Source organism: Battus philenor, unplaced genomic scaffold (genome assembly GCF_028537555.1).
Source record: "Battus philenor isolate CCGP_79_NKW_IND1 unplaced genomic scaffold, ilBatPhil1.0.hap1 SCAF_7, whole genome shotgun sequence".
NCBI lineage: Eukaryota > Metazoa > Arthropoda > Insecta > Lepidoptera > Papilionidae > Battus > Battus philenor.
Window position 1 is genome coordinate 5,866,445 of NW_027181737.1, and position 20,304 is coordinate 5,886,748.

The window sequence follows — 20,304 nt, forward strand, 5'->3', positions numbered from 1 at the left end:
TACTTGTCGACACGGATAGAAGTACTAAAATCTTTCAGCTGTCTTTATTCTGGTTAAGAAACATTAAAGTAAATGAAAAGTGGTTATTTAACATAACTTATTACATTATTGGGTATGTAACGCTGCGATCCATAAGTAAAGTAAATTTGTTTATAATATGTATGTTTTTCATTTTTTCTTCCAAATCAATTTCATTCCCTTCAAAGTAATCCCCGTCCGACAAAACGTAATTTTGCCAACATTTTTTCCAGCCCTCCAAACGGTCGAGATAGTCTTTTCCGGAATTGTCTGAAAGACATTCTTCGATCTGGTTTTTATCTCCTCATCGTGACAAAAGAACGTCCCTGCATTTGCTTTTTAAATTTGCTGAATTGCCAGAAATCTTACGGAGTCAAATCATGCGAATAAGGTGGTTGCAGAACGATATGAGACGCGTTTTTGACGGTTTTTTTTTAAAATGGAGCTGTTTTGGCGCCAATCAATACTTGACGCATTTCAGATACAAAACTTCAAAACGACTAAAATAGACAATTGGCTAATGTTATAGACAGTCCTACCAACCTAAAAAAAGTTCTTTCTAAAGTCCGCTAGTTTTAAATGACAATTTCATCTTTTTGATTACTGTAGTAAATTTAACAATTAAATACAGCAGTGACCAGTACGTATCAGCCACAATAATGGCCTTCATTAAATTTCATAGTCAAAATATTGTACATACAAATATAAATTTATCGGAAACACCAAAACATTAATGTATTTTTATGAAGTTTATATTGTGTTTAAAATATACAATAGAAAAAAAATAAAAATATACAATAAATCCAATCTACCAGTAAACAGAATATGCAGTATTGAAATAAAGTCGTATTTGTCTGTATCGACACCGTTTTATAGAACGCTTTGCGATTGTGACGAAAACGGTCAGTGGGCGGGACTGAACGACTGTCTCAGCCTCTACTTCTATTTTCTACGGCTATTATTACCGAGCCAGTTACACGATCACAGGTTTAGGTACTTTCTACAATTAAATTAACTATTAAATATTGTTTACATAGTTGCTATTTAAAAATATATAATGCAGAGGTTTATATTCATAAGGTTTTTATTATTGGTAAGTATTTAGTGCCAAAACTGCAATTTTTTTCTGTATATATATATTGTATCAAAGTGATCTATGTCACATTGTCAAGAAATAACTGATGGTAAATCTAGTAAATTCATCTTCAATTGGTAATAAATTGGTCCATACATATTATTTCGATTGTTTTGAACCGTATCTAGAGGTTAAAGTCATAAACGAAATATTTATCATGACATACAATCCATCGTGTAGTCTACCTGCAAAGTCGTATCAAATTTTACTGTTTGAATAAATGAATATCGCAAACTCGATTTGCATTTGTATGATACTGGTACTCGATACCAGTAGGCAGTAAGCATTTATTTATATAAAGGGCATTTTGGTATGAAATGAGACATATACAATTGGAAATTTCTGCTATGGATCAATAATTAATATTTAAAAAAATTCCCATACGGTACTTTAAAGCTACATGAATATATATATAAATATATTAATATATATATATATATATATATATATATATATATATATGTATATAATATATAAGATATTGAGAACCTTATTATGATCTCACAAAACTATCTACTATTTTCTCATAACTGTGTGACGATACAGGCGAAAGAATATAAAGTACTGTACTATAACCTTTTTAAAGAAAGGTCAGAAAAATATTTAAGCAAAAAATATTACTACGAAATTTATGTTCCTTAAAAATATCTCTAATGTTAGAAAAAACGAAAATAAATTTAATTTGTATGTGATAACTAACGTGTAAAACCTGGAACTAACGTATAGTTTTGCATTGAATGATTCTTCTTGCTTTTTCTATTGCGTAAAGATCTTATAACACATCTAAAGTTCAAACCATTAATATATAATGGTTTTCGAATGAATACGACCTGTCGCCACCGGGGACTAAAATAGAACAGCTTGTTACTAGTAATTAGGTAACTAAAGAGGCAATTAATCAGTCACTACAAGGAAGTAGAACAGAATTAGGACACTGTTTGTCGGCGTTGTGTGGGAGATCATTCGTTTGCGATCTTACTAAATCATCCAGTTACGAACCTAACGGTAAAGGACTGAAACTTGCGATCGTAGGTCGCGGGCTTGATTCCCAGGTTACGATCTTATGTAATTTACACTTGTGTATTAATTATATTGGATTGCCATTGCTCACAAAGAAGTTTCCAGAGGATGGGCAGCAGCGTCCTCTGCGTACCATACTTCATAGCGAATGCCATCTCGCCTGCCAAACGTGGTGATTATTTTATATCCCCCCATAAATATCTTCGAGGGAGACCTATGCCTTGAGCATGTATGGGTTAAAATGATTCAATACGGAAATGATAGAGTTATATATTCGCTAATATTCTTTGGGATTATTAGCTATTAATTTCTCGTTTACAATTGGTACAATAATTATAATTCCAGTATTTCCAAGGGAATATTATAAGTGATACTATAACAGTAGATCTTAGTCTATAGATAAAGATATAGTTTGAATCGAGACTTAAAAAAAAAGATATGTTATTGTTATGCATTCCATATATCTCTTTCATTCCAACCAAGAAAGGTAATTCCTTTGTCGTATTTGTCTCTAACAAGAAGACTGAATCAACACTACGCATGATTTGATCCAGTCTTTACGGCTCTTATACCATTTAAGTACAAAATATAAATACCGCGAAGTCAATTTCATGATTAAAATGATCTACGTATATTTTTTCTGTTATAAATATTTGAAATTTATGTTAAAACAAAATAAAGCAGCTTCTGCAAATCCAACAAATATTTATCAAAATTAATGTCTATTGTTTATTACTTTAAAAGCAAGCACATAATGCAATAATAATAAGACATGCTTGTTATACTTGTTTTTCTATAAAAATTTGAAAATTGGAATGTAAGTATTTTAAATTTTAATTTTTAAACTGTAATTAGAATTAAGAAAAGAAATATATAATGCAAAACAGGATTACATAAAATTTTGTTCATATGTGCTATATCACTTTCTCTCACTAATCATTTTAAATTGTTTACAAGCAACCTTATTGTATGAACTCTGAATAAACATACAGGAAATAATTTGAAATTGCTATAGTTTTGTTATTTGATTTTATACGATGTGTAATAACTTGTAGCACAAATGTAGCATCTCTTTTCTCCTATGAATTACATTTTCGAAAAAATGTCTACTACCAAAAAACAGAAGAGCTTTCCATTACAACGTCTGATATGTATAAGGTTGTCAAATATCTCCCTTCCGCTTTTTTGCCTTCCAATCCCACCAAACACACAGCAAAACCTTCCTGGCCGTCAATCCCGGCTTGGCCACTGTTTGGGACGATTCACCGGCCTTCGACCACGACCGTTTTCGCTTGATATTGTCGTATGTGATCCATTTTTCGTCGCCAGTCACCATCCGCTTCAAGAATGGGTCGAGTTCGTTCCGTTTCAGCAGCATATCGCAGGCGTTGATTCGGTCCAGAAGTTTTTTTTGCGTCAAATCATGCGGCACCCAAACATCAAGCTATTTTTTTGTATCTGCCTTCTGCAGATGGTTTAAAATGGTTTGGTGACTAACTCCCATCTCCTGGGCGATGTCACGAGATGCCACATGCCGGTCTAACTCGATGTAGTCCATGATTTGATCGGTATTTGTCGTCACAGGTTTTCCGCCGGCTGGCTTATCCATGGTGTCGTTTTCGCCGGCTCTGAATCGTCGAAACCATTCCTCCGCGGTTCGAAGTGATAGAGTACCATCCCCCAAAACACCATTAATCTCACGGAACGTTTCTCTAGCGGATTTGCCTTTAACGAAGGAAAACTTTAAAATAGCGTGAATTTCGGCGTTAGTGAACTCCATGTTTACACGTCTATAACTTGAACGCAATATCCAAACTAATCATGCATCTAATCAGCGTCGTTTTGTAGGTTATGTCAAGACCTTTCAAATTATGTATAGTATTGCCAGATACGAGCTCTGTAGCGCTTTGTACATAGCCGCGAAATTCAAAAGACAAAAAGGCGGAAGGGAGATATTTGACAACCTATTATATATTTATATAACAATGCGCGATATCTACTATAATCTGACTGTGATTTTCCACGATTATTAACAGATTAAATAAAGGTATCGATATTCTCTCATTATTAAATAAAAAGAAGCAGTTCTTTTAAACAAATTTGACTTCGTCGCATTATAGCTTTGTTTTTCAAGCATTCTAGTGCAAGTTGTCATATTTACATAAATAAAGTTACTTCGAGAGCTCTATTTCTAACCAAAGATATAAATAAATTAGTACTGAATTTCTGAGTGTAGCTTTCAAAAGATTTTCTTGTTTTTTTTTTAAATTGATACTATAATAAATCAAATTTTAAACTCCACTCGACATATTTATTTTATTTGTTTGTAGAATAGACAGATCTTACAAATTTTATTGTTTCAGTAGCATGTTACTTCGTATTTTAATAAATTATAAGTAGTAAGTAATAGGTAAGTAATAGGTGATAAGCAGTAAATTTAATTAAAAATATAATAACATTAAATTTACTTTCAATTTTTCTGAATATTTTCGTGCTTTTTGGTATTTAATCCTCAAATTACCTTAGAAAAAAGTTATTACAATTATTAAAACTGGCTGATAAGCCTATGAATACATACTATTCCTAAATATCAATAGATCTGAGGGGATAAATATGTAATGCAATTTATTCGCGTTGCGATTAGTTTAACTAACCTAATTTGCTTTGCCTTCACGTTCTAGTTTGTCTAAGTAGGTGAGGAACGATGTGATGTATTTCTGCTGTTAAGAGATTACAATGCTTATCGGAATTAGTAAAATTTGGTTTAAGTTTTTAAGTCACTTACATTTTTTATAGTTTTAGTGAAAATAGAGAACAGTCATAAATATTGATAGTTTATACGAGTATGCTTGTAACTCCTTCAATTAACATTATCGGATTATTGTTGATGTCAGAGATGAATCTGGTGATTGTTTTTATAAAATATTTCAATTGTTATCAAAGTCTAAAAGAAATACGTATTTATAAACGACAAAAGATCTATTTAAGTATATGCTATGATTTTTCTTGTCTTTTCTTAACGGGCTGTTTTCCACAAAATTCTCATTTTATGTAAGGATGCTATGGTTTACATACTTTTATTGTTTGTCGTAAATGTCATGAATTTTAATTGTGGATATAATTTCTGGAAGTAAATGTCGTCTGCGCACGCTATTGGAATTTGTCCATAGTAATGTTTATGTATGTGTGTGTGTATATATATATATGACCTATAGATAATGAGATAAATCCTTGCAAATACTGGGCGTAGTACAAAAAGGATAATATACTAGTAAAATGTAGCTTAATTATTAAATATACTAAATGCATAAATGCTTTAAAAAAATATAACGTTTTTACTTCGATATTTCGAAGTCGTCTTATTAATCTTTTACAATACATTTCTTAAGTTTTATGTAAAAACTCAAAGGCACTTTCTGCCTACGCACACGAGTAAAAATGTAATGCCGCTGTATTTTTACTCATATCCTAAACGAAACAGGGAGCCCTCGCTATGAGTCACGCGTCGGTTGGGGAACACATCTGTATTCTTAGTTTTTAAACGAATCTCTTTCATCGCTTGTACACGCCGCTGTCTGCTACTAATATTTAAAACCCGCTTTATGAACCGCCTATAACTAACGACCATTTGGCAATGTTGACTAGATGGTACAATATTTCTATCTAACCTTTTCGCTCGGAGCCATTAACTGGAAAAATAATATCCTGTGCTTTTGACCATTGATTAGAATGTAATAACGTTTGTTGAGATTCCCTCCTCACGTGAGCAGCGCCTACTTTTTCTTGACTATTGGGGTCAGTCGGCAATGCGTGGACTCAAATGGGTCACAATCACTTTAGTAGCCGGTGAAATTTAAATTTGTTACTTAATACAATTGTACGATAATTTACCCACAGTTTTGCTTGCGAATAAAATAATAAATAGAATATTTAGAGACTCTTTTTGAAGGCAGTTAGTGTGTTTCATTAATTAAATAAATAATAATTATATTAAAATTATTACTTATTTGGAATAAAAATTAAAGCTTGTTGGTTGGGAGGGTTTTATCCTAGTTGATTATTTAAGTCTAAATGTGTAGAGAAATGAGTCCGGGTAACCGGCGTCGACAGATTCATGTCTTCCGGCTACTCCGCCATCTCATTAAATACGTTTTTCCATTGCGTTTTCGTATAAAAGTAACAAATCATTATTTACATCCTGTCTCCGTAACATTTGGTAATAAATTGAGAATTTGGAATTCTTTATATGAAACGAATTGTGAAAGATATAATGTAATAATCATATTTTTTAAATTGTCCAACACTACAAACAGATACTATGACACTATAGTCCTAGATACATAGAACACAATTCAATAATAGTACTCCTATTACGCACCCTTTCACATGAATGTGGGAAAAATGCATATATAAAAAAGTGACCGACCAAAGACATCGTTTTCCTGTATTATTCCATTATTTTATTGACTCATTAGGTTAAACACAATCCAATTATTTCTAAGAAAAACGAGATGTTTGCATCATCGGTCAGATTGCGGTACGCGAAAGACACTACGTGTTCGGATATTTTCGTCAACGGAGTGAATCTGTTGGTGGCTTTATGATACTTTGATGATGCACAGTCTTAATATTCCTTATTCCTAACTAAAATTGAACATTAATTCACGATATTATATTGATCATAAATATGTTTGTAAATCTTACGTCTACTGTTTATTTTCTAATTTAACTATAATCTATGCTTTAAACCTCTCAATAGGGATAACAACAAGAAGTAATAGTATACAAATATTCAATGCTTTATATGTATGTCTGTATTTTGAACAAACGAATGACGCTTCGTTACTTTCACGCCTGTGTCATTCCGAAAGCTGTGGCATTATGTACGTGCATGGCACTATCAAGTAGTTGTTGCGAATGATGGCGCCCGTCAGTTAACCGTCAGCTTTTGTAGGATCACCATGTATCATGTGTTATAACAACGGACAAGCACAAAAGATGTATCAGAATGATTAATATCCATCACACAGTATCCTTAAATACTTTTTGAAATTTAAATAACGAACACATTAAAATATGTATACTGTAAATTTCTAAAGGTTTCAAGATTTACATTTAAAGAAGAAAATTAAATTAAAAATAGCAACCAAAAACATGTCAATAATATAGAAAAGTAGTCAACAAAAAACTTTTTTCCTAACGTAAAAGCTAAAATTTGTTGTAACATCTTTTGTTGTTCTGTTTTTATCTGGCCGGTTTTGATACAATAAAACTGATGTCATTTAAATATAGAAAAATAACGGGTGTAATGGTTACGCGACCGAATTGTTATTTTAGTAGGCCAAAATAACTGATTTATTGAAAATAAAGACATTCGATAACTTTTAAGTGTCATTGCAAAAAAAAAAAGAGTAAAATACTGACGCACATGCGATGAAAAATGTTATTTTTATGAAATTACCGTAGTGTGAGTAATAAGGGTATCACAAAATTGGTCTATATAAAATACAGAAAGGAATTGATAAATTGGCCATTTGTGAGTGCCCTTTACAAGCATGTTATTGCTAAATCTAAAAAAGTCGACAATAGATTACCTACGACAAGAACTTGCAAAAAACGTCAAAGTTTATTCGATATACATTGACTGGTGTTGAAACTAGTCGTGGAATAACTTGCATTACGATGAATCTGTATAGTGGGATTGAAAGGGCATCGTTCAATATTGAAAAAATTTGGTTAGGAAGTGAGGTAATGCATCCACCATGAAGACATGACCTTGAAACTTTGGACTACACCTTTTTTGATGTCCACAGAATTTTTAAAATAGTTATAGATATTAGAACCAACAAAATACATTCCAGAATCAAATGTAAAAAAAAACTTAAGTTGTTTATCTTAAATTAAATTTTAAACAGAAATAAAATTAATATTTTTCACCCTTCTGAAATTTTTCGTTTATTTTTCATGTACCTAAATAATATTTAATTCGTCTTAGTTCTTATTAGGAATCATTGTGGTTATAGTTTTTTAACTAAAAGTTTTATCCAATTTTTGTCGCCGAGGCGGGGGCGATTGACGTAAGATCTAATAAATTCGAAACGAGTGCAACTTTGTAGGTATTACCTTCGTTTCCAGTATTTCTGCATATATTACAGAGCTCAACACATACATCGTACAGAGGATAGCCTTGCATCATATATTTAGAACATAGTGTTTGATTTAAATTTAATATTGCTCATATAGTTAAAACATTGTCGCTTACACTATTTACAACTCAAGATCTAAACGAATATTTATGATTTTATTTTAGGTTTGTCTTGGTCCGCAACAGGATAATAATTATTGTAACATGAACTTGATCAATTAAGAAAATATCATTTAAAATTTATTATTTAAAATTATTACGTTTAGTATTCTCACAAAAATTAAAGGTAATAAATTTGTGTAAGCATGAATTCATGTGCGGAAGACGGAACCAAGTCAGCCGGGACAGCTAGTAATAATAAACATTTTAGATATTTTGATTTTTGATATTTCACTTGTATAAGCTTTAATAAGTTTTAGTAAATTTCAAAGCCTAGTCACTGCCTGTTCTTATTAGTAAGCTACAGAAGTCGGCGCGAATAAATAAATCAACGCGACCCAGTTGACGGGTCCGGCACGAGCGCGGGCGGCGGTGAAACAGACCGGCAGATGTGTCGACTCCCCCTTTGTGGAGATAAATCTAATTGTCCCATATGAGCTGTGATGGTTCCCAAAATTTATTTACGCTTGGGTGGATAGGGTCTCCAACAGTTGATCGTGGTTTGTGATGGAAAGAATTCCATTCCATTCTTTTTAAGTCCATCGTTGTCTTAGTAAAAATCTTCATATAATAAATCAATACAAATATTTTTACACTTATAGCAAGATAAACTTAAAAATATTTGTATTGATTTATTGTATGAAGATTTTTACGATAGAATTGTGATGCTTCCATATGGTGATGACGTTTTATTTAGTAAACGCACTTGCCAAGTAATAAATTACTAACTGTTCTCTTAAAAGCGCCTTCATATTCAGATGAAAATGAAATTGTTATCTCGTTTGTGTATGCATTGAAAGTCGAAAGTAAAGACTTCGTTCAAAAACATCGAACATCCCTAAAATTTGTACAAAACCAAGTACAGACAAAAAGGTACATTTTACAGATCTAGTACATATTTTCAGGTAATATAATTTTTTTTTCGAGTATAACTTTATATTAATAATTCTAAATTAGAATATACATCTGTTAATCTTTTTTAAAACAATCCTTCGAGTACTCTTTACTAGTGGTATTACATTTTTTATAATTTACAACAATAATGAACTCTGAATTTTTGATGGAGGTAAATATAAACAGAATTTATTTTTACAGGTCAAAATGGTGGTAGGCGAAGCGAAGCGGACTTCTAACATAATGGACGGCATCGAGAACACCGGCGATGTGCGGCTTCACGATCATCGACTACGTCTCAAACAGAGGTGTGTATTTTAAGTGTTTATTAGCCCTAAAGGGTCAGTGATGTGCAGACATGCATTAATCTATCCCGTTGTAAAACGATTCAGTCAAGGTCGTAAGAAGTAGCTGAAGACAAGCAGCGCTAGACCGGTCATCGTCGCGATCTCTAAGGGAGATCTATGCCTTGCAGTGAGCCCCTAACTTCTGACATGATAATAAAGAAACTCGTGCTGAAACCATACTATTGTAACATACAAACTCAACTGTTAGTCTAATTAGCGCAGTGGTTTCCTTTAGGTCGTTTTTAAATTTTTTATTATTGGTGCAACTAGTAAAATAATACCTTTATACTACTCAGAGGTGAATATAATACGTCTGAAAGTGATGCTGATAGACGCTGAATTACTTTATTTGCATTCAAAAGCCCGTCTATCACTATTTAGCTTGGTAGAACAACCGGCGTAATCTAATATATAAAATTCTCGTGTCACGGTGTTCGAACTTGAACTCCTCTGAAACGGCTCGACCGATTTTTACCAAATTTTATATGCGTATTCAGTAGGTCTGAGAATCGGCTACTATCTATTTTCCATACCCCTAAGTGATAAGGGTTGTTCACCCTTAAAATTTTCTTTTTAATTTTTTGACGATTTTTTTGTTTTTATTTCTTTACGATACAGCAAACAAAAATACATACAACCCTAAATTTTTACCCCTCTACGATAAACCCTTATTTTTTATTTGTTAATTAAATTTTTTTCGCAAAACAACGTTTACGGGATCAGCTAGTATTAGATAAATGCCACGCTGTAAATTATTATTTTTTATTTCAGTATTCATCTATGACACAATTATAGAAATTGTTGTATACCATTTGCCCTCGGGGCCAAAAATTTCTCTAGTAGCGACCCTGAACCCTTAGACGCGGCGTTGGTTGGCCCCTCGCTCAATATAACGACGATATGGTCATAGTCACGGAAAAGCGGCAGATACGGACAGCGCAAGGCTGGTCGTTGTGGCGATCGTTGACGGTGGCCTATGCACTGCAGGGGGCGTCCATCAGCGGACATGATGTTGAATTGTTACTTGTTACTTTTGTAATTTGAGAGATTGATGAAGAGATGATTAAATAGTAGTGAACTGTGTTGTTTTGCTTTCATATACGAAAAAAGTGACTTATTAACCCAATGCAACTTTACGGTTGTCAGTTGGCTAACGCACAGATTGGATCAGAGCCAGCGAAGCTCAAATGTTAAACAAAAATATAAAACGAAGGCTTAAGATTCTACTGAGAAGATAACTTTTTTTTATTCATTTATAAAGGATTGATAGGAACATAAAACAATTAGTTTTTTAGCCTCATTAAAAACTAATGTTTATATTGTCAAATAAACATATGTCAAATAAATAACAGACAAAACTATAATCATGGTCAAATTCTTAACTAAAAATGTTACATTGAATTGTCACGAGCTTAAAGGTTGTCGGTGACGTCACATGGCCGTTATACGCAAGCTTTCCATGTAGCTATAGTATAATAAATACGGAACGTTAGGTTTTACAATACATATGAAAATGAAGTTTATACTGTTTGTTTTTTTTTTTTACAATGTGATTAGTTATAGTGGTAAAAGCTTAAAAGAAATGAATGTATAGCTCATTTATCAGCAAAAAATTAAAATTTAAAGCTACTTATTTCTAATCAGCCTGTATAAAGTGATCATCTGGAAATATGCGAACACCTACTAGAGCAGTACAGAGTCTGTAGGAACAGATAGCAAACAAATAATCAATTTCAGTATGTAGTAATCCAAATTTTGTTAATGCTTTTTGTTACTATGTTATCATTACGTTATTTATTATTTCCGAAACCTGATTGGGTGTACCATATATTAAGTGACGAGCTGTACATTCACTACTTTAAAGCTTTTACATGTAAAACCAATCACCCTTTATAAGTTTTATTTCCACATTTATGTGCCATCTATTTCTTTTATACAATATAATCATCGGTAGTATTGTTTTAATTTTTATCTATGACTACATTTTCGTAAAATAATTCTATATTATTATTTCTTATTTACGCTTTCAATTATTATCTATAGTAAGACAGAGGAGTATGATTTTTTTTAAGTTAAACATCATTTATTTATTATCTACAAATACTTAGTTGCTATCCACTTGGATAAGAAGCCAACACCAATGCGATGCTCATCTCACATTGACAATAATTATTCAGTGCAGACAAACTGACGAGAAATGTGTTTCATTTCTTGGCAGATTTCGAGTATGGAGATTAGACGTCGACGATCTGTTTATTAGCTGTTATGTTGTATTTCCTTTTTAATGATATGCATATTTGCTATACATACGCGCATGTTATACATAATGACGTATTATAGTGTTGAATGATATAAGAGACTTAAGACTTTTTTAATTTGCGCTATCGACATGTGAAGGAACGCAGACGTTGGTTTGATTTCCGTTAGTTAAATCTGCTCTATATTTGTGCACATAAATTACACGTTACAGTAATGAAGTAGTACATTCTTTATAATCACTATCAAACATAGGCCCCCCATAGATTTTCAATAGGGCCCTAGTAAACACCTTTAATAAATGGATTTATTGATGTCTTTTATCAACATTTTAAAGTAATCATGAAGCTTGATCCTTTAATCAGGATTCATTATTGCGTGGACTTTATTATTCTGTACTGTATTTTTAAATCTTTCTGGAATGATACGGTCAAAGTATGAATGCAGTAAATAGCATCATGTAGCATAGTCAACAGCATAGATAAATATTAAATTCTCGGCTGGTGTTCGTGGCACTGATTCGAAGGGTCGTCTCTTGATACTTCAAATTAGATTATTTAATTAAAAAGAAAAGTATATTTAGCCTTGTATCATTGTTTTTTTGCATACACATAGCTTGCACTAAAGACGCTTAGCCTCTTTTGATTAACAACAATAAGCTTCACCACGCCGCGTCTCCGGGCTGTTATTTATGGACTGGATTGTGGTAGATCAAGCTTTCTTAGCTCATTTGGGCGGAGGCTTCAAAGAGTGACAGCGCAAGGACCTCGCCCTGGTTTTTCCATTAGAAACGCGTTTACAATTCCTTTTACATGGTGCCCAGGATCAAGCCTAAAATAGATCGACTGCTCCATAAAGTTGCCCGTCTAGACAGCTTTTCACGCAAAAGAATAACATCTCTTTTTTACTGATTTATTTTGGCCAAATGTACCCGATAAACTGATCCTCTGGCATCTGTAAGAAATATTCCGTGACAAAATGCCAGCTAACATAGATCTATCAACGGAGCCACAAGAAATTTTATTTCGCTTAATGGTTGATATTATTTGAAGAAATAAATTACCGAATTGTTTCCTAAAATACTCTTCTGTTTAGGTTTTTTTTTAATCGATTGACGAATTATAATACATTCATGAGGTCCACTCTGATGAAAAATTACAGTGATATTGGAACGTATTTTTTGAAAATATATAAGTGACTAATTCAATACACGAATTTAGTACGAAGGTGCTCAACAAAGAAAACATGGCACGCGACCGCATGCGGATGTGTTTACTCAGCAATGCTGCCTGAATGCACTGCCGGCTTACCGCGTTACATTGACATCGAATTATCACATAAATGCCGCGCTCGAGGCGTCGCGTGCTAATCACTCATTAATTATGTTGGTGCATGGCCACCTATGTAACGCCTTATATAATTATCTACCGACATGTAGTTTCAATCGTTTCTTTCGCACCATTAAATAGTCACAAAAAATAAACAAGGTGAAATTGTTCGCAATTATTTTCGCCTTGTTAATTTTTTGTTTAATGAGTTCTATTAGGTGGAATTAGGTTGTTAAATTTTACTCTTAATATTCACTCCATGAAAAAGTAGTAATAGATAGTGCTTAATTATTATATGTATAAAAGTGTTTTTCATTAGAACGCGTGTTCTGTAGTTATAACAACAGGCATTTATTAAAAAAAGTTCTCACAAATAACAAGTTTTAACTATGACGTGTCAAGATTTTTGATAGATACTTTATGGAAATTTAAAGTTCTTAAATTGCGTTGTCTGTTTTTCGACATGGATTTATGGGACAGTGTGTTTATTCCAAAAAGTGGGGGTTCGCAGGCAAATTTTTTTTATATCGTATAAGTATTAGGCGTTATCCGGATAATATGGGAGTGAGCTTATCTGGCATTCCGAACAAGGATTAAATCGTTAGTGCATTTTTGGTGATTTAAGTGAGAAAGCCTTTCAACTTCATCTCCTGCTTAGAGAGACAGGTCGTGTAAATTGGTGCCTACACTCGGGCAAGTTTACTATCCCCAACGGTATAACCGGTATAATGATTGGGAACTTTAACAAATTTAAGAATAGGCAAGAAAGGTGGTCATGTTAAAATGGTATCATTTACTACCAAAAGAACGCCTTACTTGTCTCTTCATCTTAAGATATAAAACCTTTATGAATAATTTTAATAGAAAATAAGAACTAGATTTTTAAAATTTTCAATTAAAATGCTTAATTTTTTTTGGTTTTAGATTTGACATAGTTAGAAAATTAGGACAAGGCACATACGGTAAAGTGCAGCTGGGGATAAATAAGAAGACAGGGCAAGAAGTTGCTATCAAAACTATAAAGAAATGCAAGATAGAATCTGAGGCCGATCTCGTTCGAATCCGGCGAGAGGTGCAGATAATGTCCTCTGTCAGGCATCCGAACATCGTGCACATTTATGAAGGTAAACTTAACTTTTTTTTAACCACTTTTACATAGAAAACCAAATGATTAACATTTGTAATTAGTTCTTATCATTTACCATTTAATTTATTTTTTTATATTATATTTATATAATTCACTGGAGTAAGTACTTTCATCATCTCAAGTATTGATATTTTTTTCTTTATGATTTTTGATTTTTTTTTAAAATTTTGTTGTGTTTAAATTACAGTATTTGAAAACAGCGAAAAGATGATCTTAGTTATGGAGTATTGTTCTGGAGGAGAATTGTACGATTACCTCAGTCAAAAGAAAGTATTAGAAGAAGAAGAGGCAAGAAGGTTAGTCAATAGTTTTAAACCGTACTGTTATGTTTATTATCACTAGGTATTGTCACGACTTTATCGCTTGTATCTACCGTCGGCAAAACAGCAGTGCCAGTTTTAACGAGTTTCACTTTGAAGAAGTTGTAACCTGGTTAATAAGACATATCATCATATAAATATAGTGTTACTCATGATGTATATATATATGTTTATATATATACATATATATACTGTATATATACATACGTACTTTCTGACCCGCGTCTGTTTCCCTAACTTAATGAATGTCACTCAACCCCTCTGCGGATATAATTTCGCAAAATCCATTGCTTAGCTAACAGCGAAACAAGTATTCTTCATCAAATTTTAAGTCTATAAGTATTATGGTTTCAGAAATATCGAGAGAAGTTAGTACATAAGTGAAAATCTCTTTTATATGTATATATGTAAAGCGCTATATCTTCTTTTTAACTTTTTTTTCTTTTGCAATGTACAAAACATGAACTATAACTACCGTAAAGAGTCAACGCCGAGCCTCTGGCGATGGGAAATAATCTGACACAATGGCCGCTCAGCGCAAATAAAACGGTATATAGTGGCCGTTTCGAATAAATTATTTAAAAAAATCTGAGGCGGAAAGACGTGGGAGCTAATGGGTATTATTATTTTTCGAAGAAAACCCCTTGTTTTGTGAGAGTTCATGGAATCATGGAAAACGACGCAAAGAGGATAAATGAATTTAAATAAACATGAAATCATTGTATCCATATTAGTTTTACTTTACTTATTCATATAGACAGTAGATCATTTGCAATTATTCATCTAACATATGAAAATATCTCATGTTGTTCCAGGCTGTTCAGACAGATCGCGACAGCTGTTTACTACTGTCACATACATAAGATCTGCCACAGGGATTTAAAATTAGAAAATGTCTTACTAGACGACACTGGAAGCGCTAAGGTTTGTATATATTTTCAACTTTATTGAATAATACTCGTATATTATCATTTCTACAGTATTAACATATATCCTTACTAAATATAACTTATTTACGTTTATTCAGCGTAGTTTAAATTCTAAATACGGCTGTACATGTATGCTCACTCCCGAGATGGGGTTTGAAGCACCGATATAAACAGAAGTGTATAATTATTATTAGAAGTATAATATTCATTAATTTATTTGTTTATTATGTTTACGGAAAAGAATTTGTCCATAATCAAAACTTTTGTCATACACATGAACAGTAGTGAAAGATCGGATGATTTAAGATGAAGAGCGAAGTAGCACTGGTTTGAATGATCTTCCTTTTTCATTATCGTTTCGGAGTAGGGGGAATGTTTTAGTACACTTGATCTTAGGAGGGAAGGCTGGTTTATCTGAAATTTACCCTCTTAAACTTTCCCGGAGGCCGATTTTGAATAACCCTATGAATCTTCGTCAAATTTTGATCAAACCGGTGCCTTCCACTATTTTGCCATAGAAGTACCCGAAGGGTATTAGTCTTTCACGATAAACTCTCCTACCACAGCTACACAGGCCGAAACCATTTCGTGTTGCTGCCTTAACCGTGTTCGCTTTAATACAAAACCGCATACGTGAGAGCCGCATCGTAATTTTGATGTCGCCAAATAATAATCTTATTTGTACCGATACTTTTGTTTGTGGATAGATAGATACAAAGCAATGTAATTTAGCAAATAAATTGTGATTTACATTAAAGTTTTCATCGAACAGATTGCCGACTTTGGTCTATCAAATGTGTTCAAAGAGACCTCATTACTTTCCACGTTTTGCGGTTCACCGTTATACGCATCGCCCGAGATCGTTAAGGGAACGCCGTACATTGGGCCCGAGGTATGTGTATATACATTATCAATCAATCAATATAACATGTTTAATAGCTTATATAGGCATTTAAGATAACTAATATATTTTAAAATGCCTTTAAAACGTTAAAAATTTCGAAGTATATGTGGATGAACATAACCGAGACAAATAAAAAAGACAAAAACGCGACACAATTGTGGCCACCTATGGGTTCTTTAATATGGAAAAATTGCAACTGATACAAAATACCCAATAATTTTACTGCTAATTTAAACCACAGAGAGTAATATTTTTTTTTAAATCAGGTCACGCGCACTCTATATGGCTGTATTCTTTTTTACTATTTTGTGTTGCAATTAATTTCAAAGAGAAAAACATTCCAAAGAACTTTAAAGAAATATCTAATACAAATAAAAATATTTAAAACGCACCCATAACCGAAAAAAGAAACCTAAAGGAAATTATTGTGATAATATACAATGATGAACAGTGTCAGACAGTTCACGTCTGCAGATTTAATTGATTTAAATATATCAGTGTAACCAAAAATAATCCGGACATATTTAAATCGAAAACTGCTTAAGAAGATTAGTGAAAAAGTTTCTAGAAGAGATTTTCTTCCAGGTGGACTGTTGGTCGTTAGGCGTGTTGCTGTACACTCTTGTGTACGGAGCCATGCCTTTCGACGGATCCAACTTCAAGCGACTAGTCAGACAAATCAGCAATGGCGATTACTACGAACCTAAGAACCCATCCAGTACGTTAATATATAACAATACATATTACAAAATAAAATAATTTACACGAGATCCTCTACATAGATCATCTGGATTACATTTTATTGACAACTGTAAAATAAAATGTCAACATGTCCTCTTATGTAGAGATAACATGCATTACACATTATAATGACACAAACACACAATCACACATATAAAAAAAATAAAAAGATAAAGCTAGAGACAAAAATTCCCATTCCACTTAAAACTGAATGTGGTAAAAATAAGCACTTATTACATTTTAGCAGGTACAATTCACATGTGTGGCAGTATTGTGAAATGAATGGTTAATGATTCATGTATAATATTCTGTTATTATATTATATGAAATATTTATTTCTGGATTAATAATATGTTTAATAATATGTCTGGATTAATAATATGTATGTAATATTATGATGACTTATGGTGTTAAGCATAATTAATCTTTTTAAAATTAAACGGTTAGAAAAAACAGACAATGGTTTATCTTTAAAAATATTCTTTCTTTAGGTTAAAGTAATGTTTATGCATTCGCAACTAATTAGTATCATCAGTTTTAGTTACAATTTTGTTTCAAATTTAGAGAAGGATTAAAATCTTTTTGTTTAGGCTATATCTGGCAAAAAGCGGATATGCATAAATTGGTATTGTTAAACTTTTTTAAAAAGTTTGTTGTTGCGGTGCTTCTTCCTAATTCTCCACAACTCAAACACCTTGCAGATGAGACAAAAATAAAATAGATTCAAAAAGAGTCCTGTTAAAAGTTTCAATGTTAAATAAATTAATTTTAACTTTATTATATCTTTGAAAAATTGTTATTATTCATAAATAAACTTTTACAGCCGCGTCGCCGCTCATTCGGGATATGCTGACGGTGGATCCACTGAAACGTGCCGACATCGCATACATATGTGATCACCCGTAAGTAACTTTGTAATACACTTATAAGGCAAAAATGAAACATTATTATATTACTAATAAAACAGTATCTATAAATATCCACTTGTAGTACCCACTCAGCAATTGTAATAAAATTTTTGTTTAACTTAACATTTCATTTTCAAATCTAATTACTTCTCATGCACTTTATACACATAAAAGTCTTTATGGTCCATACCGATTCTGGATTATCGTCCTGTTTTTGGAGAGGAGTTTTGTATTCTAGTGAAAATGAGGCATTTATAATTCTACGAAAAAAGTTTAAATCGTACATTCAGTAACTATAATTTACTATGGTCTATGTAAAGATTTTCTCAATAATAATAATTAGTTTCAATGATGAAATTGTAAAAAATGGGTAGCCAGAAATATCAAATTATTATGTGTATGTTGCAGGTGGGTGAATTCTGGATGTTCGGCTTCATGTTTGGAGGTGGCAGAGGCGTTGGCCGCAGAGACACCGGTGCGCCTTGACCTGTTGCTGTCACTCGCGCCACCGCTCGCCGCGCCTTCACACTGCAACTCCGTCGTCGTGCCACCAGAGGTCACTTTCAACAAATTTTATAGCATATTATATTATATTTTATTTAACAGAATATCTGGTATTTCCACGGACTATTGATTTTTTTATTATTTTAACATTATAAGTAATAAGCTGAGCTAGCTACAAAGCGGAATGCAAATCTGCTGAGAAGAGCCGTCCTTAGATTGGTTATCGGATATCATTAGCAATATCTCATAAACCTTTTACGAATAATTTAGACTAGAAGAAGAATAGATCCTTGTGTAACACCCATGTTTAGGTGTGAATCAACAATAAAGATTATTTACAATTTCAAACAATTAATGTATGGAATGCATAGTTTTATTTATAACATAATACGAGCTAGTAATTGATATACAAATAATATTATTGATTACAATATAAAGTATAGACTTTGAATTTTTTGACAGTTACGAAGCAATCATGTCTAGTAAGAACTGTCTCGAATCAGAAGCCATTAAAAGTAATTAAAAAGAATGCAGCTGTTTTGTGTAATGTGAATAATTTTTCTTTTTGACAGGCTGAACTTGGCCCAGAAGAAAGTTGCACAGACCTCACAAGCTCAACATCAATGCCTGTGGAGCCCAGCAACTCTGCGGAGAAGAGAATCCTTGATTTAGTTGCTGGCAAGTTATCAGTTAATTATCATTCAACAACAACATTTCAGCCATAGTTTTATGTACGTTCCAACGTACATAACAAACTATGTGGGAGGTTATGCTGTTGGACATAACCTCTCGCGTAGTTTTTTATTTTCAAAAGGAGCAGTTTGAAGTGGTCTGCAGTTAGATTGATTGTCGTTATCATACCATTGTCATTCAAAAAGTAGCATTGATCTGTTTTTAAATATTTATGTGTAGATGTTTTTCAAACTTTCTGCTCACTACACTGCAACAAATTGAAAACAACAATAGAAATTGTAGATTGATTTTGAAAATATAGCTTAATTCGGAGCTAACTATTGCTTTTAATGTACTTTTATTACATAGATGGGTTTATAAATTAACTTTGCAAAGTCCTGCTGGTGATTACATATATTGATTATAATTATTTTTTTTATAATTGTAGAAGGTGGAGAAGATGCAATAAAGCCTTCGCCTACGCGCACAATAGTTTCAGCGGGTGACAACAAGCGTAAACTAGAGCTCGCTATGTCTGCGAGCGGACTGCAGCGTAAGAAAGAGAAGGTTGCAAGGTACTTGCTTCACACCTTTCACTGCCCCTTTACCAATTTCTTTCAAATTTCGATTTTTTTTATACGATAGTCGTTATTTTACTGTTTTCTTAAAATGTAAACTAAGGAAAGTGTAGTCTTTCTTAAAATGGTTTAAGACTTTTATTTACAGTCTTTACAACTTTTTGTCAAATTATGATTTCTTCAATGATTTTTATAAACATGCGGGAAATATCCTCACTTTAAACTTTTGGAAAGAATGTGTCATTTATTCTGGGTCCATGTATTGGACCACGTGATAGCTCAGTCCTCATTCTTAGAAG

The 20,304-nt window shown here is 32.6% G+C and overlaps 1 protein-coding gene across 4 annotated transcripts in view; it reads left to right on the plus strand.

The window, feature by feature from the left end:
- Nuak (Nuak family kinase 1) overlaps nt 1-20,304 on the plus strand; it is a 53,712-nt gene that overhangs the window by 17,564 nt on the left and 15,844 nt on the right. For all 4 annotated transcript variants that reach the window (XM_068774737.1, XM_068774739.1, XM_068774738.1 and 1 more), the window contains exons 2-11: nt 9,573-9,679; nt 14,227-14,426; nt 14,637-14,745; nt 15,585-15,693; nt 16,471-16,590; nt 17,188-17,320; nt 18,167-18,245; nt 18,660-18,807; nt 19,328-19,433; nt 19,876-20,002. In XM_068774737.1, the coding sequence (XP_068630838.1) occupies nt 9,579-9,679; nt 14,227-14,426; nt 14,637-14,745; nt 15,585-15,693; nt 16,471-16,590; nt 17,188-17,320; nt 18,167-18,245; nt 18,660-18,807; nt 19,328-19,433; nt 19,876-20,002 (1,232 nt within the window). In that variant the 5' untranslated portion in view covers nt 9,573-9,578. The remainder of the gene's footprint in view (nt 1-9,572; nt 9,680-14,226; nt 14,427-14,636; nt 14,746-15,584; nt 15,694-16,470; nt 16,591-17,187; nt 17,321-18,166; nt 18,246-18,659; nt 18,808-19,327; nt 19,434-19,875; nt 20,003-20,304) is intronic.